Raw genomic sequence first — 27,413 nt, 5'->3', positions numbered from 1 at the left:
TACCTCTTAATGTTGAGGCAGTATACCTATTGTTTGATTGACAACCAAGGACATATTCCTCAGGCATTGCTGCTCCTCCTGGTAAGTAAATGTGATGGAAATTACCTTACAAGTCCCAGGCAATCCCAAGATCTAGTTTCCTTGTGTACATGTAGTGCTGGCTGGCTCAAGGCAACCCAGTTTTGATGTGGGGACCCTGGAGCAGGCGTTTTTAGGCCCCTTATTTTTCTCTGCTTCTGGCATGAGTAAAAGAGTGTTGTGACTTTTCCCTTTCCCAACATGGTGAGTGGGGCACTGCAGCAGGGAGTAAGCTTGCTCATTTTGCCTGCCATATTGGTGGTTGATCAGGCCTTATAGATAATTAATTATTACTGTTCACTTTTGACAAATGGCCAGGGCCTGCTTTTGGAAGATCAGTCTTGCTGGAAAGATTGAGAAAACTCAGGCCCATACTCCCTAGATACTGTCCTACTTTGTAACAGTTCCTTTGGTGCGTGAAGGCAATTATAGTGAGCATAAATAGATCGCCTATCTTTGGGGAGGCGATGGCCTAGTGGTATTATCACTGGACTAGTAATCCAAAAGAAAACTCAGCTAATGTTCTGGAGACTTGGGTTCGAATCCAGTCATGGTAGATGATGGAGTTTGAATTCAACAAAATAAAATCTGGAATTAAGAATCTATCATGAAGCCATTGTCGGAAAAACCCGTCTGGTTCACTCATGTCCTTTAGGGAAGGAAATCTGCTGTCCTTACCCGGTCTGGCCTACATGTGATTCCAGAGCCACAGCAATGTGGTTGACTCTCAACTGCCCTTGGGCAACTAGGGATGGGCAATAAACGCTGACCAGCCAACGACGCTACGATTGAATAGACCTGTTGGGTTGTCTTTATTCTTCAGAGTAGAGGCATTTTTAATACATACGCTGCATGACAGCGACCCTTTAGCCCCTTGTTAGCCCACTATGAAGTCTGTTTAAAGAGCTTTCAGTCAATGTGAGTTTACAGTAAAAACCATAGTTATTCGATATGCACCAAAGTGGTTCATTCAAGTGATGTGGCCAGATGACCTCATCCTAATTATATAACAAACTGCAAAGCAAGCATCTTCCATTTAAGTGCTACCAAAGTGACCCATGTCTTTCATTATCTTTGCCTGTGTGTACTCGCTAGACAACTGCAGTTGATTTCTATATTATTACAGCAGCATTAGTTTTTTACTTCCACATGTGATTGGTTCCCTGTATCGAAGACTCAGGCAAACGTTAAGAAGGGAACTCAGAAAAATGCCCTTTCATTTGTTTTTACTGTGCTGTAAGACATTCTTTCATGGAACCATGAAGTCATGAACCAGACCCTTAGCTTTACATGGGCAAATGACAGCAGTCCATTCATATCTCTGCCCTCTGGTACCAACCAGCCTGCTATTCCAACACTGCTACTAATCCATCCACCTCTATGACCTGGAGTTCTTATAGACACATCTTACAGGTGAGAAATGTTGACCCTGCATTAATGTGTAATCTCACCCAGTAGGATCTGCAGAAGCCTCATTGCCTTATTCCAAGAGGCAAATGTGGTTGTAACTGACAACGTTATAAATGCAGGTCCCTTTAAGAGTAAGCGGCAGGGACCCGGGTTCAAATCCGGCCTTGGGTCACTGTCTGTGTAGAGTTTGCACGTTCTCCCCGTGTCTGCGTGGGTTTCCTCCGAGTGCTCCGGTTTCTTCCAACACTCCAAAGATGTGCATTTTAGGAGGATTGGCCATGCTAAATTGCCCCTGAGTGTCTCAAGATGTGCAGGTTAGGTGGATTGGCCATGCTAAGTTGCTCCTTAGTTTCCCAAGTTGTGCAGGTTAGGCGGATTGGTGGGGTAAATACGTGGGGTTACGGGAATAAGATAAAAAGGATCGGTGGAGAGTCGATGGGCCGAATGACCTTCTTCTGCACTGCAGGGATTCTATGATTAAAGCGGGTCTTGCTTCAGAGTGAATTGAGGGCAGGTGATGCTTATAGAAATTTGTACTGAGATTTTCCCCCCCAATTGGGTTTGCTTCTGAACAGGGAGAGGATCTCCAAGGGTAGAGTGGAGACCAGTGTTTCTACTGAACTCTAGTGAACCAGTTGTGACCTATCAGAATGTCTCCTGCTGCCTAATTCGGTTAATGGATGTTCACTTGTTTAACAGTAGTGGGGGAGTGAAAGGTAAAAGAGTTAAGAATTGCCAAGCTTGAACAGATGGAGGTCACAAGAAGCTAAGCAAGTTGTCCTAAGTACACAGTGAAAGAAGCTCCTCGGGCATAGCAGAAAGACATTCTAACGACTTGGTAATATGTTTCTCTGTTGGACCCTAATCGGAGGCAGAACTTAACATCTGCTCAGAAAGCTTGTCAGAGTGAGATGATGCATTATTCTGTCACTGTCTGTAAAGTGCACAGTTATTCCGCACTCCTGTTCATTTCTTTATTCACTGCTGGGAACAAACGTGACTTGTTCTTGAAGATTTTACCATTATCAGTCACTTACATAGCTGCCACCATTAAAAGAGTCATAAAGATTCACGGGGGCAGCACAGTGGTTAGCACTGCTGCCTCACAACACCAGGGACCTGGGTTCAATTCCCGGCTTGGATCACTGTCTGTGTGGAGTCTGCACGTTCTCCCCGTGTCTGCGAGGGTTTCCTCCGGGTGCTCCGGTTTCCTCCCACAGTCCGAAAGACGTGCTGGTTAGAGTGCATTGGCCATGTTAAATTCTCCCTCAGTGTACACGAACAGGCGCCGGAGTGTAGTGACTAGGGGATTTTCACAGTAACTTCATTGCAGTGTGACACTAATAAATAAACTTAAGCTCCCTCTGCACTGTCCCCATCAAACACTCCCAGGACAGACACAGCACGGGATTAGATACCGAGTAGAGCTCCCTCTACACTGTCCTCCAACAAACACTCCCAAGACAGGTACAGCACAGGGTTAGATGCAGAGTAAAGTTCCCTCTACACTGTCCCCATCAAACACTCCCAGGACAGGTGCAGCGCGGCGTTAGATACAGAGTAAAGCTGTCCGACAAGTGATCTCTATAAAATCAGTAGACTCGGGGTCAAATTGTTATTCATTCGTAGGACATGGATGTCGCTGGCTGGCCAGCATCTATTGCCCATCCTTCGTTGCCCTTGAGAAGGTTGTGGTAAGCTGCCTTCTTGAAACGCTGCAGTCCACTCGTACTGCTGACATATTATTGTTTTGGAATGGGATGTGAATGTTACAAACTATTTTCATTTTCGTAACAGAATTGTTCTTTGATATTCCGCATGGTAGGTTGTTGCATAAGGTTAAATCTCACGGGATCCAGGGTGAGATATCTAAATGGATACAAAATTGGCTTCTTCACAGAATGTGGAGATGCCGGCGTTTTGTGGCTTTTGCTACCAAATAAACCTGTTGGACTTTAACCTGGTGTTGTGAGACTTCTTACTGTTCTTGACAGAACCCAGAGGGTGGTTGTAGAGAGTTGTTTTTCAAACTGGAGGCCTGTGACCAGCGGTGTGCCTCAGGGATCAGTGCTGGGTCCACTGTTATTTGTCATTTATATTAATGGTTTGGATGAGAATATAGGAGGCATGGTTAGTAAGTTTGCAGATGACACTAAGATTAGTGGCAAAGTGGACAGTGAAGAAAGTTATCTCCAATTGCAACGGGATCTTGATCAATTGGGCCAGTGGGTTGACGAATGGCAGATGGAGTTTAATTTAGACAAATGCGAGGTGATGCATTTTGGAAGATTGAACCAGGGCAGGACATACTCAGTTAATGGGCGTTGGAGAGAGTTACAGAACAGAGAGATCTAGGGTGACATGTTCATAGCTTCTTGAAAGTGGAGTCACAGGTGGACAGAGTGGTGAAGAAGGCATTCGTCATGCTTGATTTCATCGGTCAGAACATTGAATGCAGGAGTTGGAATGTCTTGTTGAAGTTGTACAAGACATTGGTAAGGCCACACTTGGAATACTGTGTGCAATTCTGGTCACCCTATTATAGAAAGGATGTCATTGGACTGGAAAGAGTGCAGAGAAGATTTGCTGGGATGCTGCCGGGACTTGATGGTTTGGGTTGTGAGGGGAGGCTGGATAGACTGGAACTTTTTTCTCTGGAGTGTAGAGGGCTGAGGGGTGATCTTGTGGAGGTGTGTGGAATGGTGCGGGGCACGGATCAGCTGGGTGGTCGGTATCTTTTCCCAGGGGTGGGGGAGTCTGGGGCTGGAGGGCGTGGGTTTGGGGTGAGAGGGGAGAGATACAGGGGTGTCCAGGGGGGCAGTTTTTTCGCGCGGGGGGTGGTGAGTGTCTGGAGCGGGCTGTCGGGGGTGGTGGTGGAGGCGGGTGCAATGTTGTCTTTTGGAGGGCATTTGGGTGGTTGCATGGGTACGATGGGTGTGGAGGGATGTGGGCTGGGTGCGGGCACTTGGGATTAGCTTGGGGGTTTTGGAAAAGGGGGGCGGCATGGACAGGTTGGGCCGGGGGGGGGCCTGTTTCCGTGCTGTAAACCTCTATGACTCTACTTCACTCTCAGATTCAATATTCCAACATTTGAAGAATCTTAACTACTTTTGTTTTGATTTAATTCACAGGGGAGCCCTGCCTTGGGGATAAATCCATTTTCTGTCAGATGGAGGTTTTGGCTCGATACTGTTCCATTCCTGGGTATAATAAGTTGTGCTGTGAATCCTGCAATAAAAGGGACCCAACTTTGCCCCCATCTCTTTCTCAGGCAGACACTGAAGGTGCGAAGGGCACCATCCATCCCAGCCCCGTCCCCGAAATAGTAACAAAGCCAACCCTCTATAGCCATTACCCAACAGTCAAAAGCACCACCATCAGGAAGGACGTCGGTTCGCCAACACCTCTTACCTCCACCCGCGTCAGTGGCACTTACCATTCGTCAACCAACGCTTTTGCAGCAGCGTCTCAGGGAACCACCAACAGCTTCACTCTGCCAAATACCCGCACTTTTGCAAGCACGTTTATGTTGCCCCCTGCTCAACAGGCAACACGGCATGGTAGCACGGGTATGTCTGACTCCACCACAACTCATCAGCTGTTTACAAACAGGGAAAGAACTTTGCCTCACACAGCGAGCAGGAGCGAGACTTGGAGCGCAGGAGCCACAAGTCGACAGAGAAGGGAAGACGGCAAATCAGCAGCAGACTTGACCCACAGTATCTCACCCGTCGTAACATGAAGTGGCAATTCCGCGACCATGCCGTCCTTCAAACGGAACTGCAGTTTTGCAATGCTCTGTCAGCGGAACCGTACGCCCCTGATAAACTGCTCGATCCTCTTACCCGCTTGGAGGCGGTTTCTGCCAGTGTCAACCCACAGCTGCAGGTAAAGGTGTGTCCTGGTTTCAGTACTGGTGTTGTATCATGTCCACTCGAGATGGTGACACTTATACACGCGAGTACTGTAAAAGGTAACCGCAGCCTCCTCCGTTGCAACACTCAAATGTTTCCAGATACTAAATGGTGCTAATTTAACATAAATGAACTGCATTGGCTTGAACCTCAAATTTGCATCGAACAGTTTAATCCTCTGACACCTTAACAAAATATCTCATATGGTTACGCTACACGTGATGCATGTAGCTTCTCAAGTTTTCTGGTGCCGTACGATGCGCTATGTTTAAGCGGTTTACACATTGTCTTGAAAACACTTTCAGTATTGTTGTGGTAATTAAATGATATACAGTATTTACATCCATCGTGTATATAATGTAAATGTCAGCATCCAAAAAGATAATAGGTTTAATAATGTGTTATATTAGAGTTAGCTGTCTTGTTGCTTGTACAAACCTGCCTTACCGGTGCTCTTTGGGCACACTGTTCCTTCCAGAGTACATATATTAACATAATTCCTTTTGCAGTTTGTATAGTTCCTGTACATAAATGAATAAGAGCTTTTAATTTTAATATTTATTGAATTGGAAAAGAATCTGAGTTGTGCATTGTTGAAAGAATTTATTAGCAATGGCTTCCGTGTCTAGTCACTTGTCTCCTCATTTTCCTTTTGAGTTGAATGGAGGCTGAAGCAGTGAAATGTAATTTATAAAACTGTTGGATGTTGCCCACACAACGTTACAGGCAATGCATTTTCATTCAAAAATATAGAAGTGAATTTTTTTTTTATAAATAATATCTAAGGTTTATTTTTTAGTTTTTTTTTAAATTTACTTGTGTGAAAAAAAAATAAACAGGGAATCTGAGATTTTGTGCATTAATGTATAAGATCTAAATGTCCAGCCTGATAACAGTGCAATGGCCGGGCACTAACTGTGAAACTTACGCAGTCTGAACAGTCTTGAGTCTCCTCAGGTGGTGTGTGAGCTGATGGAACGCCAGTGTTTTTGGACTTGCTTTGATGAAAGCCAAAATAGACTGCAACTTGAATGTATCAAGACCCACATTTGGTGCTGTGCTTTGACTTGCAAAATACCGTTCGTTCTTCAATGGATGCACGCGGCTCACGAGGTTTTTAAAAACCTTACTTGCTGCCGAGGGATCAGTATTTTCATAAGGAAGTAGTTTGAATCCTGTAAAAAGAAATTAATACTCTCAACGCTTAACACAGTGATTCTGACTCAATCCACATATTTAAATGCTGATTGTATTGTTAAAGATTGTATTTGGTTAGAAACTAATCCCTAATATGCAAAAGCAATAGATCCCTAGAATAATTATTTAAACCACTGTTTAGTTTACCGATGAATCGTGCTAGAAGTGGTAATAAATGCTATTTCGGTATCTCTTTGTCAAAGGTTTTGTTATAAACACTGCATCCTACTAGTAATGTGTAGGCATGATTACGATCTTGACACAGTTGATATCGGCACTATGTAATATTTCAAATCAATGTACTTCCCGTCCCTCATAGAAGGTAGCACAGTGGTTAACACTGCTGCCTCACAGCGCCAGGGACCCGGGTTCGATTCCCGGCTTGGGTCACTGCCTGTGTGGAGCCTGCACGTTCTCCCCGTGTCTGCGTGGGTTTCCTCCGGGTGCTCCGGTTTCCCCCCACAGTCCGAAAGACGTGCTGGTTAGGTGGATTGGCCATGCTAAATTCTCCCTCAGTGTACCCGAACAGGTTCCGGAGTGTGGCGACTAGTGGATTTTCACAGTAACTTCATTGCAGTGTTAATGGAAGCCTACTTGTGACCATGAATAAACTTTAAACTCATTACTGATAAATATTATTCGATGTTCAATTCACATAGAACACTTAGAATCCTACAGTGCAGAAGGAGGCCATTCGGCCCAACGAGACTGCACTGATCACAATCCCACCCCCGGGCCCTATTCCCATAACCCCATGTATTTACCCTAGCTAGTCCCCGTGACACTAAGGGGCAATTTAACATGGCCAATCCACCTAACCAGCACATCTTTGGACTGGGAGGAAACCGGAGCACCAGGAGGAAACCCACGCAGGCACAGGGAGAACGTGGAAACTCCGCACAGACAGTGATGTTGTGCTGTGAAGCAGCAGTGCTAACCACTGTGCCATCGTGCCGCCCCGCACTGAACATGGCAAAATATGTCCAAGTGCAGCAATTATTTTGTCAAATCGTTCACACTCGTGCTGTGAGATATTCTGTAACCCTCAATATTCTGGCCTTAGATTTCATCGCATAAAGCTACTGCCTGCCACCTTTGATCTGTATGGCCTGCTTTTTGTGTGAAACGCCTGGAACTTTTTGAGCCGGATTCGTGCTGCAAAATCAATGATTTTTTTCTCTCAGTGGGTGGGGCTGATCCTGGGAGTTTTGGACTCTCATTCCCCACACTCGCTCCATCCAGATGGGTGATGTTCCAAGCTGAGAATTCACCCGGTTACCCCTCGTTTCCATTTCTGTCGTTCCCCGACATCTGTGGCATTATTCAGTATGTTTAGCCGAGCTTTCCATAACTAATCTGTTGGAAATCCAAGCACATGGGATTGCAGGTAATGTCTTGAGATGGATAGAAAGCTGGTTAGCAGATAGGAAGCAAAGAGTTGGCATAAATGGGTCTTTTTGAGGGTAAAGTGGGTACTGAGGCCAGCATGGAATCAGACGTTGGTTTGCTTGAGCTGCCAACACCTGCCCTTCCCGCGCAGGTTGAAGTGATGAACTTTGGCCTACTTGCCTCAATAGCTCCGCAGAAAAGTAAAACCTCTTGAATAAAAACATCCAGCATCCTCTGGGCGCTGGTCACTAATAACTGAAATTGGCTCTCTTTGTCCCTGTTATTGGCTCTCTTTGTCCCTGTAATTGGCTCTCTTTGTCCCTGTTATTCAAAATAAACCTTCAGAATTTGTTCATACCAGCCAATCCCTCAAAGCTTTGTTGTGCATTGTTGGAGGTACCATCATCATTGGCGCTAAGGTTCTTTGAACTCCCTTAAGGTCATGAAAACATAGAAACATAGAAAAACTACAGCACAAACAGGCCCTTCGGCCCACAAGTTGTGCCGAACACATCCCTACCTTCTAGACCTACCTATAACCCTCCATCCTATTAAGCTCCATGTACTCATCCAGGAGTCTCTTAAAAGACCCTATTGAGTTCGTCTCCACCACCACTGACGGCAGCCGATTCCACTCGCCCACCACCCTCTGTGTGAAAAACTTACCCCTAACATCTCCCCTGTACCTACCCCCCAGCACCCTAAACCTGTGTCCTCTCGTAGCAGACATTTCCACCCTGGGAAAAAGCCTCTGAGAGTCCACCCGATCTATGCCTCTCAACATCTTATATACCTCTATTAGGTCTCCTCTCATCCTTCGTCTCTCCAAGGAGAAAAGACCGAGCTCCCTCAGCCTATCCTCATATGGCATGCCACTCAATCCAGGCAAAATCCTTGTAAATCTCCTCTGCTCCCTTTCAATCTTTTCCACATCCTTCCTATAGTGAGGCAACCAGAACTGAGCACAGTACTCCAAGTGGGGTCTGACGAGGGTCGTATATAGCTGCATCATTATCCCCGGAATCCTAAACTCAATCCCTCGATTGATAAAGGCCAGCACACCATACGCCTTCTTAACCACCTCCTCCACCTGCGGGGCCGATTTTAGAGTCCTATGGACCCGGACCCCAAGGTCCTTCTGATCCTCTACAGTACTCAGAGTCTTTCCCTTTATATTGTACTCCTTCATCCCATTTGACCTACCAAAATGGACCACGACGCATTTATCTGGGTTGAAGTCCATCTGCCACTTGTCCGCCCAGTCTTGCATCCTATCTATGTCCATTTAGTTATGACTAAATGCAAATCAGTCTCTCTTGTGTGAAGAGAGACACAAAGTATTTGTTTAAAGTCACTATCTGTCCTTATCCCCTAATAATTAGTCCTATCTTTCTCTCTAAGGGACAAATGTTTACTTTAATTAATCTCTTCCTTTTTTACACTCTTGATATCTGTTTTTATATTTCTTGCTGCTTTTTAGAAGCATTGTAAGCTTATTTTAATCTAATATTGTCCTTAACTTGTTAGCCATAACTGTACCACTTTTGCCATGGAGTTTTTAATTCTCTGAGGAAATATGCCCTTGTTGAGTATTCAGAATTATTTCTTCAAGTCCTTGCCATTGCTTATCTCGGATCCTTTAATTTCCTCAACTGTTTGACTCAACTTATCCCTCATACCTCCTTAACTGTCATTCTTTAATTTTAATTTTAACCGCATCACTTCCAAATTTAACATGAAATTCCATCATATTATGATCACGGGATAAAAGCAAATTACTGCGGATGCTGGAATCTGAAACCAAAAGAGAAAATGCTGGAAAATCTCAGCGAGTCTGGCAGCATCTGCAAGGAGAGAAAAGAGCTGACGTTTCGAGTCCAGATGACCCTTTGTCAAAGCTAAAAGACAGAGAAAGTGGGAGATATTTATATCACACCTTCTATCCTCTCTATGGGCTGCCATTAGCAGCCTTTCCTCTTGATTTTGTGGCTCTGACTCATCTTTCATTCCCTCCCCCTGCAGTATAAATATCTCCCACTTTCCATGCCTTGTAGCTTTGGCAGAGGGTCATCTGGACTGGAAAGGTCAGCTCTTTTTTCTCCTTACAGACGCTGCCAGACCTGCTGAGATTTTCCAGCATTTTCTCTTTTGATATTATGATTACCCTTTCCCAAAGGATGCCTTACTATAATGGTGCTTTGGCTGAGTGTTTTAAATTTCCTTTGTGATTTGTTTTTTGTTGACACAGTGTGCCTTTAAGGACTGATGGGTCCTTTAGTTTATTTAATTTTGTTTAATTGGCGATGGACAAAAGAGTATGATAGTGCTCATCAACCCTTTCCTTTTATGAAATGCTAGATTTAAAACAGGCTACACGTCTCTAATTAGCAATGGATGAGAAAGCATGCTATGTTAAAGCTTAGAAACAGTAAAATGTCTCACAACACCAGGTTAAAGTCCAATGGGTCCAACAAGCCTGTTGGACTTTAACCTGGTGTTGTGAGACTTCTTACTGTGTCTATCCCAGTCCAACGCCGGCATCTCCACATCAAAGCTTAGAAAGTCAGCTTTCACAGAGCTGAGAATTGTCAGTGCCAAAAGCCCCAATCAAAATTGCTACCAGTGTATTCCCAGTATTTGTTTTTCATTCATTCACGGGACATGGGCGTTGCTGGCTGGCCAGCGTTTCTTACCCATCCCTAGTTGCCTAAGGGCAGTTGAGAATCAACCACATTTCTGTGGCTCTGGAGTCCACATGTAGGCCAGACCAGATTTCCTTCCCGAAAGGACATTAGTGAACCAGCTGGGTTTTTAAGACAATCGACAATGGGTGGCACAGTGGTTAGCACTGCTGCCTCACTGCACCAGGGACCCGAGTTCGATTCCCGACTTGGGTCACTGTCTGTGTGGAGTTTGCACATTCTCCCCGTGTCTGCATGGGCTTCCTCCGGGTGCTCCGGTTTCATAACAACATAACATAGACATAAAAACTAGGAGCAGGAGTAGGCCATCTGGCCCCTCGCACCTGCTCCGCCATTCAATAAGATCATGGCTGATCTTTTTGTGGACTCAGCTCCACTTACCCGCCCGCTCACCAAAACCCTTAATTCCTTTACTGCTCAAAAATTTATCTATCCTTGCCTTAAAAACATTCAATGAAGTAGCCTCAACTGCTTCACTGGGCAGGGAATTCCATAGATTCACAGCCCTTTATGTGAAGAAGTTCCTCCTCAACTCAGTCCAAAATCTGCTTCCCCTTATTTTGAGGCTATGCCCCCTAGTTCTAGTTTCACCTGCCAGTGGAAACAACTTCCCTGCTTCTATCTTATCTATTCCCTTCATAATCTGATATGTTTCTATAAGATCTCCCCTCATTCTTCTGAATTCCAATGAGTATAGCCCCAGTCTACTCAGTCTATCCTCATAAGCCAACCCTCTCAACTCCGGCATCAACCTAGTGAATCTCCTCTGCGCCCCCTCCAGTGCCAGTATATCCTTTCTCAAGTAAGGAGACCAAAACTGTACACAGTACTCCAGGTGTGGCCTCACCAGCACCTTATACAGCTGCAACATAATCTCGCTGTTTTTGAACTCCATCCCTCTAGCAATGAAGGACAAAATTCCATTTGCCTTCTTAATTACCTGCTGCACCTGCAAACCAACTCCTTGAGATTCCTGCACAAGGACACCCAGGACCCTCTGCACAGCAGCATGTTGCAATTTTTTACCATTTAAATAATAGTCCATTTTGCTGTTATTCCTACCAAAATGGATGACCTCACATTTACCAACGTTGTACTCCATCTGCCAGACCCTCGCCCACTCACTTAGACTATCTATATCCCTTTGCAGACTTTCAGCGTCCTCTGCACACTTTGCTCTTCCACCCAACTTAGTGTCATCTGCAAATTTTGACACACTACACTTGGTCCCCAACTCCAAACCATCTATGTAAATTGTAAACAATTGCGGTCCCAACACTGATCCCTGAGGCACACCACTAGTCACTGATCGCCAACCAGAAAAACACCCATTTACCCCCACTCTTTGCTTTCTGTTAGTTAACCAATCCTCTAACCATGCTAATACATTACCCGTAACACTGTGCACCTTTATCTTATATCGCAGTCTTTGGTGCGGCACCTTGTCAAATGCCTTCTGGAAATCCAGATACACCACATCCACAGGTTCCCCATTGTCCACTGCACATGTAATCTCAAATAATTCCACCAAATTAGTGAAACATGACCTGCCCTTCATGAACCCATGCTGCATCTTACCAATGGGACAATTTATATCCAGATGTCTCGCTATTTCTTCCTTGATCATAGATTCAAGCATTTTCCCTACTACAGAAGTTAAGCTAACCGGCCTATAGTTACCTGCCTTTTGTCTACCTCCTTTTTTAATTTGCTGTTTTCCAATCTGCGGGAATCACCCCAGAGTCCAGCGAATTTTGGTAAATTACCACTAGTGCATTTGCTATTTCCCCCGCCATCTCTTTTAGTACCCTGGGATGCATTCCATCAGGACCAGGAGACTTGTCTACCTTTAGTCCCATTAACTTGCCCAACACTACCTCTTTCATGATAATGATAGTTTCTAGGTTCTCCCCTGCCACAGCCTTCCTGTCATCAATTTTTGGCATGTTATTTGTGTCTTCCACTGGGAAGACCGACACAAAATACCTGATCAATAACTCAGCCATTTTCTCATTTCCAGTTATTACATCCTCCTTCTCGTCCCCTAAAGGACCAATGTTTACTTTAGCCACTCTTTTTCGTTTTATATATTTGTAGAAACCTTTGCTATCTGTTTTTATATTCTGAGCTAGTTTACTCTTATAATCCATCTTACTTTTCTTTATCGCTTTTTTCGTGGCTTTCTGCTGACCTTTAAAGATTTCCCAATCCTCTCGGTTCCCACTAATCTTTGCCACTTTGTATGCATTTTCTTTCAATTTGATACCCTCCCTTATTTCCGTAGATATCCATGGCTGATTATCCCTTTTTCTACAGTCCTTTCCTCCCGCAGTCCGAAAGACGTGCTGGTTAGGTGCATTGGCCGTGCTAAATTCTCCCTCAATGTACCCAAACAGGCGCCGGTGTGTGGAGACTAGGGGATTGTCACAGTAACTTCATTGCAGTGTTAATGTAAGCTACTTGTGACACTAATAACTAAACTAAACAATGGTTTCACAGTCATCGGTAGATTCTTAATTCCAGATTTTTTTTTTATATTGAATTCAAATTCCACCATCTGCCGTGACGGGATTCGAACCCGGGTCCCCAGAACATTAGCTGAGTTTCTGGATTAATATCCTAGCGATAATACCACTAGGCCATCGCCTCCCTGAAGTCATATACCTGGCAATTTAAACGTCTGCGGGAACAAGTCGTAGCCAAGAGGCTTTTAATGCGTCTGAGTGACTAAAAACAAAAAAGCAAAGATCTTGAACTGCAAATAGTTTACTGGCAAATCTTTCAAGTAATCAGAAATAAATTAATAATGTTATCACAAAAATAGCAGCAAAATCAAGCCAGCACTACCGATTTATAACAGTCCTCAGTTGCATCCATTCCTCGAAATTCAAGTACTGTTTACGCCTTTCAAAATATTAACACGGCTAAAAGACAAATGGATCACATAACTGTGCTCCTACAGAATTGACACAGGTCTCATCTGATGCTTGCGTGAACTTTACAAAGTATTCTCTTCAAATGTGCACTTGAATCATTTTGTAGAATATATTGATGACGTGTCTCAAGTATCTAATGCCACAGCAAAGCTAAAGGCACTGTTCCTTCAAGTCTTGATTCATTGTTCTGAAGTAATATCTTGTGTTGAAGCCTAGCAGCTAGCCAATCAATGTAAGGTGCCTTCTGGTGATTCAGTTTATATTTGCATTGTCTTGTAGCTTGATATGCACTCAGCAAGATGCAGAAACCGAGATCGTGGCGAGTTGCTGGCGTAAATGTTCTGTAAAGTCCACCTGTGCTTGCGACAGTGCTTGGTTGATGAGGGACTTTGGCAGCCAACCCTTTAAATAGAACAAAAATAAGTCTTCAGCAAGAAGTCCTGACACTCAATCAAGAGGATATGAAAACAGACAAGCTCACTTAACAGGACGGCACACTGGTTTGCACCGCTGCCTCACAGCACCATTGCCCTGGGTTCAATTACGGACTTGGGTGACTGTGTGGAGTTTGCATGTTCTCCCCGTGTCTGTGTGGGTTTCCTCCCACAGTCCAAAAGTGTGGGTTAGGTGGATTGGCCATGGTAAATTGCCCCTTAGTGTCTGAACATGTGTGGGTTAGGTGGATTGGCCATGCTAAATTGCCCCTTAGTGCCCAAAGATGTGCAGGTTAGCTGGATTGGCCATGGGAAATGCATGGAGTTATGAAGATGGTGGGGGGGATCGGGGAGGAGTGCGGGGAGAAGTGGGCCTGGGTAGGGTGCTCTTTCGGAGAGTCAGTGCAGACATGATGGGCCGAATGGCCTCCTTCTGCAGTGTAGGGATCTATGGTTCTAAATGTAGAATATTTAGGGAGAAACCAATGACCTTAATAAATACAATAAGTTTTTGTTTAAATTCACAGTTCCAAATCGATTTGAACAGTGATGGTATCGTGCAGTTAGTTCCTCTGGAAGTCGGGGAGTGCAATGCTTGCTGTGATGCTAAGACATGCAGATCCAGAGATTCTCCGAGATTATCGCTGTTAATTCATCCCAGCGAAGGCAATGCAATTTAGAAACCAACTTCTCTCAGCATGGGTCAGGCAAGGGTCCTGTTCTAGCTACAAGCGCTAAAAAGCTGTTTGGGCTCAGGGTGAGGCAGGGATGTGTGGCTCCCCGTGCTTCAATCATTGGTGCTCTGAATTAAATCGTTTGTGGTTGCCCCAGCGAGTCACTCGCACCACCAAGCTGACTGAAAAATTGCGGGTGTCGAGCTAGCAACTTTCTGACAGTGCTGGATGTAAGGGGCAGTCAGTAGGGGCTGGGATCTGGGGGATTTGTTACAACCTCCTAGGCTCCTGAATAAAGAACGGGCGCTTGGGAAGGTCGTGGCAGTGCACCTAGAGCCATCTGTGGCCGCTGACAGAGCAGGAGAAGTGAGCAGTAATCTGGAGATGGACACACAGCAATGGAGTAACAAGCTCACCTTAAGATCCATGCTGAGAAGCCAGGTAAACCGGGTCTTGTTGGTGTTGTCCACTCGGTCGAGGATGATGCAGGAAATGCTGGTTTCAGCTCTGTGTGGGTGAAAACATTTATTAGAAATCATAGAAAATACAGTGTAGAAGAGTCCTCCACTGACAACAATCCCACCCTATCGTCATAACGCTAGGTATTTACCCTGCTCATCCCCACCACACAAAGGGGCAATTTAGCATGGCCAATCCTCCTAACCTACACATCTTTGGATTATGGGAGGAAACCGGAGCACCCAAAGGAAATCCGTGTGGACACATGGAGAACGTGCAAACTCCACACAGACAGTGACCCGAGGCCGGAATTGAACCCGGGCCCCTGGCGCTGTGAGGCAGCAACGCCAACCACTGTGTCACCGCGCCATGATGTGCGGTAAAAGTCTGCTTGAGCGATCGCAACATTGTGCACTTGTTCCTACCTCACAAAGCCTTTCTGTGGTGGCATGGACTTGGATTCTGTTGCCATCCCAGTCAAGTAGCAGCAGGATCCTTCTTTCCAACAGTGCCTGACGCTCACAAAGTCCCTCCGTCCGATGATGTTGCTGGCTGTGTCTCCCATGATTTCGTACGTTACCATGGTTTCTTTGCCGATTTTCTGCAGGACCTGAATGAATTGTTGAGAAGGATTAGTCAAAGCGAGATTCCTGGGCAGTACTACCCAGTAAGTACTCAACATGCGATAGCAAAGACTTGTGTCTCGTTTAACCTACATCTATGTGTTTGACGCTTGGATTCCACAGGTTCATCTGGTCCACTTTCTCATAGAGTTCATTATACACGTGCTCCGTAGATGCATCTAGCACAGCCTCCAACTTGAAGACTTTTCCAGTTTCCGGCAGAACTTTGCTGACCACAATGTCACCATTCTCCTGCAAACAAAGACATTTACATTCCTCGTTAAAATCTTTAAAACCTTCACTCTTCCCCAGTTTTGCATAGCAACCCCGGATGGCTTTTATTGGTTACAGCCTAGTGGCAAGGACCAATTATAGAATTCCCACAGTGCAGAAGGAGGCCATTCAGCCCATTGAGCCTGCGCCAACAACAATCCCACCCAGGCCCAATCCCCGTAACCCCATGTATTTGCCCTATTAATTTCTCTGGCTCTAAGTAGCAATTTAGCATGGCCAATCAACCCAACCCACACATCCATGGGAGGAAACCGGACCACCCGGAGGAAACCCAGCAGACACGGGGAGAATGTGCAAACTCCACACAGGCAGTGACCGAGGCCGGAATTGAACCTGGGTCCCTGTCGCTGTGAGGCAGCGGTGCTAACCACTGTGCCACCGTGCTGCCCTTAACACCCTGAATTTCACTCCCGTTACAATAGTAACTTAGACCAGGTATCAACCTGGCAACTTCTGAACCTGCAATGTCCAAAGGTGGATCTAACCTCTGAATCATTATTATGGCCCTGTTCTAACTTAAACAAATGAAAATAACATAAAGTCATCAAATAAAAATCATTTTTAAAAGTTAACAAAAATGCTTAGGCACCGTGTTATTGTGACCAGTACGATGGAATATTCCTAACTGAACCTTTCTTGGAGGCTTGGGAAATTTGGCGATTCATTTTAATGGCTTCCTTCTGCACTGCAGAGATTGTGAATATACTCAGGGTGGTGATTGATAAAATTAAGGGGTATGGGGATAGTGTGGGGAAACAGCCTTGATGTCGAGGAATTTAGTCAAAAGACCGACCCCACATACTGTTTCTGATATTTGAGAGGAAGTTACCATTTTGATTTCCGTTGTCCATTCCGCCTCCTGGTTTAAGATGCCCAGCGCCTTTTGTAAAGCCTCTTCCCCTTGCTTGACGTAGAACAGTTCATCGGCATCGAGAGTCTTTGGTTCCAGCCTTGCCTCTTCAACCTTAAAAGCTGTGATAAAATCCAACGTTATTGCACCAAGTCGGTGAAACAAAGATCACATACTGCTTTCCTTTCTCCCCCCCCCCCCCCCCCCCCGTGCTGCCCCTCGCCTGAGGTGAAGTGATCTTCAGGTTAAGTCACCACCGATCAGCTCTCCCTGTCATAGCAACTTATGGTCACCTGGGACTACGGCAATTGTAGCGAGCAAAGAAATCCAGTAACCATGCGTTACTAAACGGCCATCACCTGAAGCAGGTGATCTGGTCAAAATCCTCCCAATCACCTACACTGTTCATCTCAAACTGCGATGAGTTTTCTCGACTACAACCAAGGTTTGACCCTCGGAGCTCTGTGGATGGCGTGGTTTATTGCCAGTACCAATTAAGGAGTAATTTTGTTTAATAATAATATTATTAATTAATAATTTTATTATCGTCAAATTGTTGCCGGAAATGCTAAGAATTGCCCTGAACACAGACTGGATTCCTGCAGTTACTACCTCAGATGTATGAGTATCCAAATGCAGGCTTACCTTCCAGGAACTTCTTGTGAGCTAGAGTATCCCAGTTCTCCGAGAGGAAATTCTCTTTGATTTTCATTCTCCTCAGCTCCTGGGCTAATGCAGCCACAGCAGTCCGTTTCAGTCCTGCGTGAGTAAAGAAATGGTTCAAATAAATCCTTTTCCCCTGCCTGATTGCATCGCACAGCAGAGGGAGAGGCAGAGGGTATTGCTGTCTGCATCTCTTCATAAGAGTCTGCTTCATTCAAAGTAACCCAGACTTCAGTCTTAACTTTAACAATTGCTACTACTGCATTATTTTCACTGCTCAATTCCAATTATTTGATGGCTGACTTTTTAAGAGCAAGATCTAACCTTTAAGCACCAGATTACACATGGTGCATGATCATTCGTGAGTTCCAAGAAGTCGCTTACCTGTCATGTTTCTGAAGTGCTGATGTGAGATCCCACAGAACAGTTTGAATGTTGCTGGTAACATGGTCTTCAGCCAATTTCCTGCACCGCTCGGAACTTTCTGCTGCATACATTTCATTTCTCTGCCTTTATACTCACCACATGAAGGCCAGCGGTTCAGATAAGGGGAGTGTCGATAGATACCCACCAGATGAACACAGCATTCAAGGACAGAGGTAGAGGGACCGATGAATGTAACGCTATCAGAGGGCACTGTGCGATAGCTTGCTGAGTAATGTACAGTGCAGTGAAAAGTGGAATTACTCACTGATGGCCATAAGGCATTTCTTCATTTATTACAATAAGGCAGCAAGTGTGAGCAAATCATTTATTACCAGGAGGAAGCTGGCTCTGAAACAGGCAACCGACTCGAATGCACTCTTTCACATCCAGGTTCCAGGTTCGATCCCTGCCTTGGGTCACTGTCTGTGTGGAGTTTGCACATTCTCCCCGTGTCTGCGTGGGTTTCCTCCGGGTGCTCCGGTTTCCTCCCACAGTCCAAAGATGTGCGGGTTAGATTGATTGGCCATGCTAAAAATTGCCCTTAGTGTCCTGAGATGCGTACGTTAGAGGGATTAGTGGGTAAATATGTAGGGATATGGGGGTAGGGCCTGGGTGGGATTGTGGTCGGTGCAGACTCGATGGGCCGAATGGCCTCTTTCTGTACTGTAGGGTTTCTATGATTTTTCTATGCTAAATTCTCCCTCAGTGTACCCGAACAGGCGCCAGAGTGTGACGACTGGGGGATTTTCACAGTAACTTCATTGCCATGTTAACGTAAGCCTACTTGTGACACTAATAAATAAACTGAACATCCAGTTAGCCTGCTTGTGCATGTTTGAGAACGGGAGTACACTTGTTTCCCCTTGTGGGAGAGTCTAGGACCAGAGGGCATAATCTCAGAGTAAAGGGGGTTGTCCATTTAAGACAGACCCATAGTGTCGGCGGATTAGCTGGGCAAATATGTGGGGTTATGGGGATAGGGCCTGGGTGGGATTGTTGTCGGTGCAGACTCAATGGGCGGAATGGTCTCCTTCTGTAGGGATTCTATAAGGAGGAATTTCTTCTCTCAGAGGGTAGTGAATCTGTGGAATTCTTTCCCGCAGAGGGCTGTAAAGGCTGGGTCATTAAGTATATTCAAGGCTGAGACAGACAGATTTTTAATCAGTAAGTGAATCAAGGGTTATGGGGATAAGGCGGGAAAGTGGAGTTGAGGATTATCACATCAGATCAGTCATCTCATTGAATGGCGGAGCAGACTCGATGGGCCGAATGGTCTACTTCTGCTCCTATGTCTGATGGTTTTACAGAATACTGGAAATCCACTATGAATCTGATCTAGGATTTGGGCGTATTTCCAGAACTTTCTTCATTTGATCACATGTCTCCAACCACCCTATCGTAACACTGCCTTCCACCATTGTTCATGATTTAATCTTTTCCTCAACCAATCACAAGGCAAACTGATGCTTCAAAACCCAATAGATGATGTTCGACTCTGTCAAACTGTCTTCCCCACCCCCCCCCCCCCAAGACCCCCGATCAACCTGCATATTTTTAGAAATAACAAATAATTAGATTGAAAGAAAATGAAAGAGAAGCTCTTTTCAACGGGTTAATTGGCCCTCGATTCCTGGAGATTGCAAGTCAGTCCTAGAGTGTGGTGGGAAACCTAGCATGATCACATCAGGAGCAAGGTGAGCTTTGCTTTCAAGCATCGGAGCGCAAAGGAAGGGCAAAAAGGGATTGGAAAATGATATTGCTGACAGGTCTGTACGGTGAAGAAAAGATTTGCAAATTAAACCGTGTAAATTGTGGTGTTGGTTTTACGCTGTAACACGTTGCATTATATCCTTACCTGCAAGTTCGTTCAACTGAGGCAGCACCTACCTGTGAACATAAACTCAAAAGGTCCCCTGTCACTATCCGAAGAGGAGCAGGGACATATTCCCGGGAAGCAGTACTCCCAAAACAAATACCAACAGGCGGATCAACCACCGATTCTCGTCACTGATGAAACCTTCAGGAGACATCCGCGCATCCATCCCTTATAGAAATGTAATCCATCGGAATTCCTTTGGATCCAATATCCTTTGAGCCGCAGGGAAAACAAAACAGAATTGGGATGGGAATGGAAGCCTTGGATGTTTTAATTCTCTGCTGGTTTAGGCTGAATAAAAGTTTGTTTTATTTTATTCATGTCAGAAGTAGGCTTACATTAACACTGCAATGAAGTTACTGTGAAAATCCCCTAGTCGCCACACTCCGGCGCCTATTTGGGTACACTGAGGGAGGATTTGGCATAGCCAATCCACTGAGGGAGAATTTGGCATAGCCAATGCACCTAACCAGCACGTCTTTTGGACTGTGGGAGGAAACCGGAGCACCCGGAGGAAACCCACGCAGATTCGGGGAGAACGTGCAGACTCCACACATACACCCAAGCCCGGAATCAAGTAATATTTATCAGTGATGATTTTAAAGTTTATTTATTAATCTCACAAGTCGGCTTACATTAACACTGCAATGAAGTTACTGTGAAAATCCCCTAGTCGCCACACTCCGGCGCCTGTTCGGGTTACACTGAGGGGGAATTTAGCACGGCCAATGCACCTAACCAGCAGGTCTTTCGGACTGTGGGAGGAAACCAGAGCACCCGGAGGAAACCCACACAGACACGGGGAGAATGTGCAGACTCCACAAGCTGGGAATTGAACCCAGGTCCCTGGCGCTGTGAGGCAGCAGCGCTAACCACTGTGCCACCAGATAAAGTCCCAGGTAATTCACAGATGTGCCCGCCAACGCTTGATGTGTTGATTGGAAAAGAGGAAAAAGGGAGGGGAATGATAGTGGGAAGAAACTAAATAGACCAAGAGTGAGGATGAGAGGGAAGATCCATGTGGAGGGAAGCGTATGAGTGACTGATGGAGAGAGAGAGAGACAGAAATGCATCAAGTTCTCATCTTCAGACTCTCTGTACAGAACCCAGGCTGTGTGGACTCACATCCAAGGAATGTTAGAGCACTGCAAGACAACAGCAAATACCTCTTTGCAACTCATTCCTCGATTTAAAATCCTTCCTCTAACGATTATTAGCTTGTGCAGCAATCTGTGTAATTTTTGAGAGTTCTGTGACTGTTGAATGTGCTGTAATATGTCATGCCAACCACAAGAGGGTAGTGTTGCAATTAGTGTCGGTGCTCATGTTGTGACCTATTTTATATTTTTCCAAAAATTAAAAACTTCGTGCTTATAACATTGTAAAACACCCCAAGGCTCTTTGTGTGAGCGTTATCCAGCAAATTTTAAAATCAAACCACACACAGATAGAATTATAAAATCCCTACAGTGCAGAATGAGGCCATTCAGCCCATCGTGCTGCACCAACCACAATCCCACCCAGGCCCTATCCTCAACCCCATATATTTACCCTGCTAATTCCCCTGACACTAAGGGGCAATTTATCATGGCCAATCCACCTAACCTGCACATCTTTGGAGTGTGGGAGGAAACCGGAGCACCCGGAGGAAACCCACGCAGACACGGGGAGAACATGCAGACTCCACACAGACAGTGACCCAAGTCGGGAATCGAACCCAGGTCCCTGGCGCTGTGAGGCAGCAGTGCTAACCGCTGTGCCACCGTGACACCCCTGTAGGGCACAAATAGAGGGGAAAACAGGTAGAGAATGAATAATAATTAATGACCCCAAGGTGCTGCGGTGGTAACATCGGAACACAAATTCTAAAACTCCTATTCGTAAGATGCCAATGGTGTTCACGCTCTGCAATGCTTTGCATCGATTTCTTATCCATTTGGACAGCTCCTGAAGCAAGGCAGCTATTAAAGGTCACACTGATTAAAGAAGTGTAGTGTTCTCCTGCGCTCCAAACAGTCAATCAACACACTGCTGATTGGCCTCAGTCTGGCCAACCGTGCTTTAAAATAGTGACCTGCTGTGGCAGAGCCTTCAGCTGTCCACCGAGGCTGCTCAGAAACTGAAAATGCACCAGACCCATATCTGATTCGATTTATTATTGTCACGTGTACTGATATACGGTGAAAAATATTGTTTCTTACGCGTTATACAGACAAAGTATACTCTTCATAGACTGCATAGGGGAGAAGGAAAGGAGAGGGTGCAGAATGTAGTGTTACAGTCATAGCTAGGGCGTAGAGAAAGATCATCTGACGGCAACAGGGAAGAAGCTGTTCTTGAGTCAGTCGGTACGTGCCCTCAGACTTTTGTATCTTTTTCCTGAAGGAAGAAGGTGGAAGAGAGAATGTCCGGAGTGCGTGTGCTCCTTGATTATGCTGGCTGCTTTTCCCCGAGGCAGCGGGAAGTGTTGACAGAGTCAGTGGATGGGAGGCTGGTTTGCGTGATGGATTGGGCTACATTCACAGCCCTTTGTAGTTCCTTGCGGTCTTGGGCAGAGCAGGAGCCCATACCAAGCTGTGATACAACCAGAAAGAATGCTTTCTATGGTGACTACAGACAGTGAAGATACAAGGATTGCCGTTTGTAAGCAGTGGGATTCTTAAACATAGTTTAAACCCTCTCCTATAAGAAAAGCTGAAAGTGTTGATGATAAATCGATAAATTGAGCAACTGAAAAGGAGCAATTAACCTTTTAAAAAAATGGCGCAGGCAGGTTTGAGGAGTTGAATGACCTATTCAGGATTGGAACTGTTATCATCGTAGAACCCCTGCAGTGCCAGTCGGCCCATCGAGTCTACATCAACCACAGGTCCTATCCCCATAACCCATGTATTTACCCTATTAATCCCCCTGAAACTAAGGTGCAATTTAGCATAGCCCATCCACCTAACTTACTGTCCAAAAGATGCAAAGGTTAGGTGGATTGGCCATGCTAAATTGCCCCTTTGTGTCCAAACTACTTCTGTTTCTACTTCACGGTGGCACAGTGGTTAACACTGCTGCCTCACAGCGCCAAGGTCCCAGGTTCAATTCCGGCCTCGGGTCACTGTCTGTGCGGAGTTTGCACGTTCTCCCCGTGTCTGCGCGGGTTTCCTCCAGGTGCTCCAGTTTCCTCCCATACACCAAAGATGTGTAGGTTACGTTGATTGGCCTGTGTCAGGGAGATTAGCAAAGTAAATGCGTGGGGTTACGGGAGTAGGGCATGGGTGGGATTGTGGCTGGTAGAGACTCGATGGGCCAAATGGCCTCCTTCTGTACTTTTGGGATTCCATGATTCTATGTGCAGGTTAGGTAGATTGGCCATGCTAAATGTGTGGGGTTACAGGGATAGGGGTGGCATGGGTCTGGGTAAGATGCTCTTTCCGAGAGATGGTGCATTCCTGATGGGCCGAATGGCGATTACCTTTGATTTCTTTCCCTGGACAAAGGCGCAAAACCCCCAACTCTCTAAAATAGTGAGTGAGTGTGGGAGGATTGGGGCGGCACAGTGGTTAGCACTGCTGCCTCACAGCGCCAGGAACCCAGGTTCAATTCTGGCCTCGGGGGTCACCGTCTGTGTGGAGTTTGCACGTTCTCCCCGTGTCTGCATGGGTTTCCTCCGGGTGCTCCGGTTTCCTCCCACAGACCAAAGATGTGCGGGTTAGGTGGATTGACCATGCTAAATTGTCCCTAGTGTCAGGGGGATTAGAGGAGTAAATATGTGGGGTTGCGGGGATAGGGCCTGGGTGGGATTGTGGTCGGTGCAGACTTGATGGGCCGTATGGCCTCCTTCTGCACTGCAGGATTCTATGATCTATGATTATGGTGTGGATGTGCCTGAGAGACCGCCCTCCCACCACACCCCCCACACCACTCACTGACCCGCTTGTGGTCAGACAGATCAGCTAAAATCCAGCTCCTTATCTCAAGGAGTGCTAACTTTTGAGGTCTTGGCAAAATGCAGAGATCCAAGGTTAGGGTTTGAAACCAGCTGTGTGAAATTGTACAGAAGGACACGGACGACCACAGTCCTCATTGTGTTCACATCACATAATGTTCCACATCAGCAGGAATATGCTTCCTATCCAATGAATGCTAAACAGCAACAACTTGTTCTTGATGTAGCACCTCTAACATCGCAAAACCTTCACAGTGCTTCACAGGGGCTTCACAAAACGAAATTCGACACTGGGTTACATAAAGAGATTTACAGTCATTAGCTATCCCTTTCTCTCGTGTTCGTGCCACCTTTCTCCTACCGCCCATCTCTGACCATCGACTCTCCTCCAGCTCCTCCACACGACGCACTTCACCGCCTTTCTCAGTTCGTTAGCTCCGTCTCCCTCTCCGCAGGTGCTGCCGGACCTGCTGCGTGTTTTCCAGAACTTTCTGTTTTTACTTCACTCAAAGATACAGTCGGGTGAGTAACCAAAGACTTGTTCAAAGAGGTAGCACATTAAGACCATAAGATATAGGAGCAGAATTAGGCCATTTGGCCCATCGAGTCTGCTCTGCCATTTAATCATGGCCGATAAGTTTCTCAACCCCATTCTCCTACCTTTTCCCCATAATCTTTGATCCCCTTACCAATCTATCTCTGTCTCAAATACACTCAATGACCCGGCTCCACAGCCTTCTGTGGCAATGAATTCCACAGATTCACCACTCTCTGGCTGAAGAAATTTCTCCTCATCTCAGTTCTAAAGGGTCGTCCCTTTACTCTGAGGCTGTGCCCTCGGATTCTAGTCTCTCCCACTAATGGAAACATCTTCCCCACGTCCACTCCATCCAGGCCTTTCAGTATTCTGTAAGTTTCAATGAGATCCCCCCTCATCCTTCTAAACTCCATTGAGTACAGACCCAGAGTCCTCAAACGCTCCTCATACGTCAAGCTTTTCATTCCCGGGATCATTGTCATGAACCTCCTCTGGACCCTCTCCAAGGCCCAGCACATCCTTCCTTAGATACGGGGCTCAGAATTGCTCACATTAAACATACTCCATGACAGAACTTCCACAGCTCTCTGAGGAAGAGAATTCCAAAGATTCATCATCCTCTGAGTGAAGAAATTCCTCCTCACCTCAATATTCAATGGCCGGTCCTTTATTCTGAGATTGTGTTGCGTGGTTCTAGAATCCCCTTCTTGCCCCCAACCAGGGGGAACATCCTTCCTGCATTTGCCCTGTTGAGTTCTGTAAATACTTTGTATATTTCAACGAGATCACCTCCTTCTTCGAAACGCTACAGACTACAGGCCCGGTCTCCTCAATCTTTTCCTGTCGGAGACTCTTGCCATCCCAGGAATGGATAATCCCAATCTTAGTGTCACAATGTCCGTGAGCTCCTTGTTGTTGGAGGATGAGGAAAGCAGCAATGAGAGGTTTCAGAGGATGAAGCAGTATTGATACCAATTGTTGCAAGTGGGGTGTTAATTTATTATTTTAGCAAGATCAAAAATACTCCAGATTATATCTTAAAAACACTGTGAAGGTACCGATTGGACAAGCACATTACCCAGAACCTTGTCAAGGTGAGCTGTATTATCGGACAAGATGACGGACTGTGAGACCTTGCCTTTCCCATTTGCACGCACGGCACAGTGGTTAGCACTGCTGCCTCACAGCGCCAGGGACCCGGGTTCCATTCCCGGCTTGGGTCACTGTCTGTGCAGAGTTTGCACCTTCTCATGTCTGCGTGTGTTTCCTCCAGGTGCTCTGGTTTCTTCCCACAATCCAAAAGATGTGTGGGTTAGGTGGATTGGCCATGATAAATTGCCCCTTAGTGTCCAAAAGGTGTGAAGGTTAGGTGGATTGGCCATGCTACATTGCCCCTTAGTGTCCGAAAGATGTCTACTTGGTGGATTAGCCATGCTAAATTGTCCCTTGGTGTCCAAAGATGTGTACTTGATAGATTAGCCATGCTAAAGTGTCCTTTGGTGTGCAAAGATGTGTAGGTTAGGTGGATTGGCCTTGCTAAATTATCCCTTGGTGTGCAAGGATGTGCAGGTTAGGTGGATTGGCCATGCTAAATTGTCCCTTGGTGTGCAAGGATGTGCAGGTTAGGTGGATTGGCCATGCTAATTTGCCCCTTACTGTCCAAAGATGTGTAGGTTAGATGGATTGGCCAAAGTAAATGTGCAGGGTTATGGGGATAGGGCAATGGGGAGGGTCTGGGTGGAATGCTCTTTCAGAGAGTCAATGCTGATTCAATGGGCCGAATGGCCTCCTTCTGCACTGTAGGGATTCTATGGATTGTTTGAGGTGTAAGGCGGACTCCTGATTCTGACAATCCCGCTCTGGAGTTAGGAATGCCTGAGGCCTGGCTCCAAGTTAACTGGTGAAAAGCTGGAAACCCTCTGAGCGCGTGAGCCTGTGCCGGGTGACAGTGGGTCGGGAACAGTGGTCGGGAACCATGTATCCGTCTATTTCTGTGACTCAACGATTCTGAGTTCCAACAAAGGTCACCGGGTTGCAATTCATTAACCTTTGCCCACTTCCTCCTCCTCCTCCTCCTCCCTCAAGGGGACAAATGGGCCATTTTGTAACTTGTTCTCCCTGTGAGAGACCAGATGACTCAAAACCAATGAGGGAGTCAAGTCTTCTTTGTGTGAGTGCAGTATACAAAGAGATTATTTCATCTGGAGAGTTCCCCAACTGTAAAACCAGGCCCAAGCCATGGTTAACCTTAATATTTATATAAATGTTAGAAACGATACCTCAGACTTGTTTTTGATAACTTTAGATGTTTTATATTTTAATCGTTTATTTTAAAATATAATTGCATCATATAATAATCATCCGAAGTCAAAATGAATAGTTATGAGTGTGTATAGTCTCAACAAGAGATAGTGTTTAGGAAATTTTGCACCAATGTTTCATTAAGTAAGCAAAGGATCCCATGAGCGCCAGGAGAGACTTTTTAAAAATGCTGCCTCACCCACGGGTGTGGGGACTGGCTGCCCCAGATTACCCGACTTGTCCTCCAATGTCAATGATATGGAACGGTGCACTGGCAGCAGGCGCTCACGTTTCCCGGGCGCGCGGGCGAGATGGGACGGATGGATTTGCCCACCTCTCTCTCCGACCAACAGCTATCAGCCCCCATTCGTATCAAAAGCAGGATGGGCCGGAGAGTGTTGCAAATAGCCTTCAGATCCCCGAGGACTGTAAAGGCGGCATGAGATACCAGAGGGAACACAGTCGGTTCATTGCACACACTGTGTAGGCAGTCAGCAATGAATCTCTCCTCTCAGAAGTACAGACACCTCACTTAAGATTGTCTCCAACTAATTAGTGATCATTTTGTCACGGGGCAGTGATGTGTTGGTTGTTTGACTGAACCGATTTCTGGGCTAACAATGCAGTTGAGAAGTTCAATTCGACTCAAATAAAGCTGAAAATAAAATGATGCTTTTTGGAAAAAAGTGGCCGGAAAGCTATTGTCAAAATC

At 45.8% G+C, this 27,413-nt stretch overlaps 2 protein-coding genes across 2 annotated transcripts in view; one reads left to right on the top strand and one right to left on the bottom strand.

The window, feature by feature from the left end:
• Positions 1–6,787, top strand: part of LOC144480306 (A disintegrin and metalloproteinase with thrombospondin motifs 14-like) — a 178,035-nt gene extending 171,248 nt beyond the window's left edge. Inside the window, exon 22 of the mRNA XM_078199660.1 lies at positions 4,620–6,787. Within this exon, the coding sequence (XP_078055786.1) occupies positions 4,620–5,230 (611 nt within the window). The 3' untranslated portion in view covers positions 5,231–6,787. The remainder of the gene's footprint in view (positions 1–4,619) is intronic.
• LOC144480140 (steroidogenic acute regulatory protein-like) lies at positions 6,327–18,071 on the bottom strand. The gene is made up of 10 exons (XM_078199284.1): positions 18,008–18,071; positions 17,606–17,719; positions 16,940–17,082; positions 15,910–16,068; positions 15,619–15,803; positions 15,151–15,241; positions 13,936–14,028; positions 13,355–13,370; positions 8,347–8,421; positions 6,327–6,577 (listed from the first exon to the last, which is right to left on the bottom strand). Exons 1-10 carry the CDS (start codon positions 18,069–18,071, stop codon positions 6,327–6,329), a joined length of 1,191 nt encoding a protein of 396 aa, XP_078055410.1.
• Positions 18,072–27,413: the final 9,342 nt, after the last annotated feature.

The sequence above is a fragment of the Mustelus asterias genome, chromosome 28 (assembly GCF_964213995.1).
Source record: "Mustelus asterias chromosome 28, sMusAst1.hap1.1, whole genome shotgun sequence".
Classification (NCBI taxonomy): Eukaryota; Metazoa; Chordata; class Chondrichthyes; order Carcharhiniformes; family Triakidae; genus Mustelus; species Mustelus asterias.
Note: the sequence above shows the minus strand (reverse complement) of the source record. Positions and strands in the feature narration are given on the sequence as shown.

What these genes read in the sequence shown, in the direction of transcription:
- LOC144480140 (XM_078199284.1), bottom strand. Translation starts at nt 18,071, where the DNA reads ATGTTACCAGCAACATTCAAACTGTTCTGTGGGATCTCACATCAGCAC. An exon ending in GCACTTCAGAAACATGACAG is followed by an intron (nt 17,720 to 18,007) that starts GTAAGCGACTTC and finishes TTACTCACGCAG; the next exon opens with GACTGAAACGGACTGCTGTG. An exon ending in TTCTCAGCATGGATCTTAAG is followed by an intron (nt 14,029 to 15,150) that starts GTGAGCTTGTTA and finishes TTCTATTTAAAG; the next exon opens with GGTTGGCTGCCAAAGTCCCT.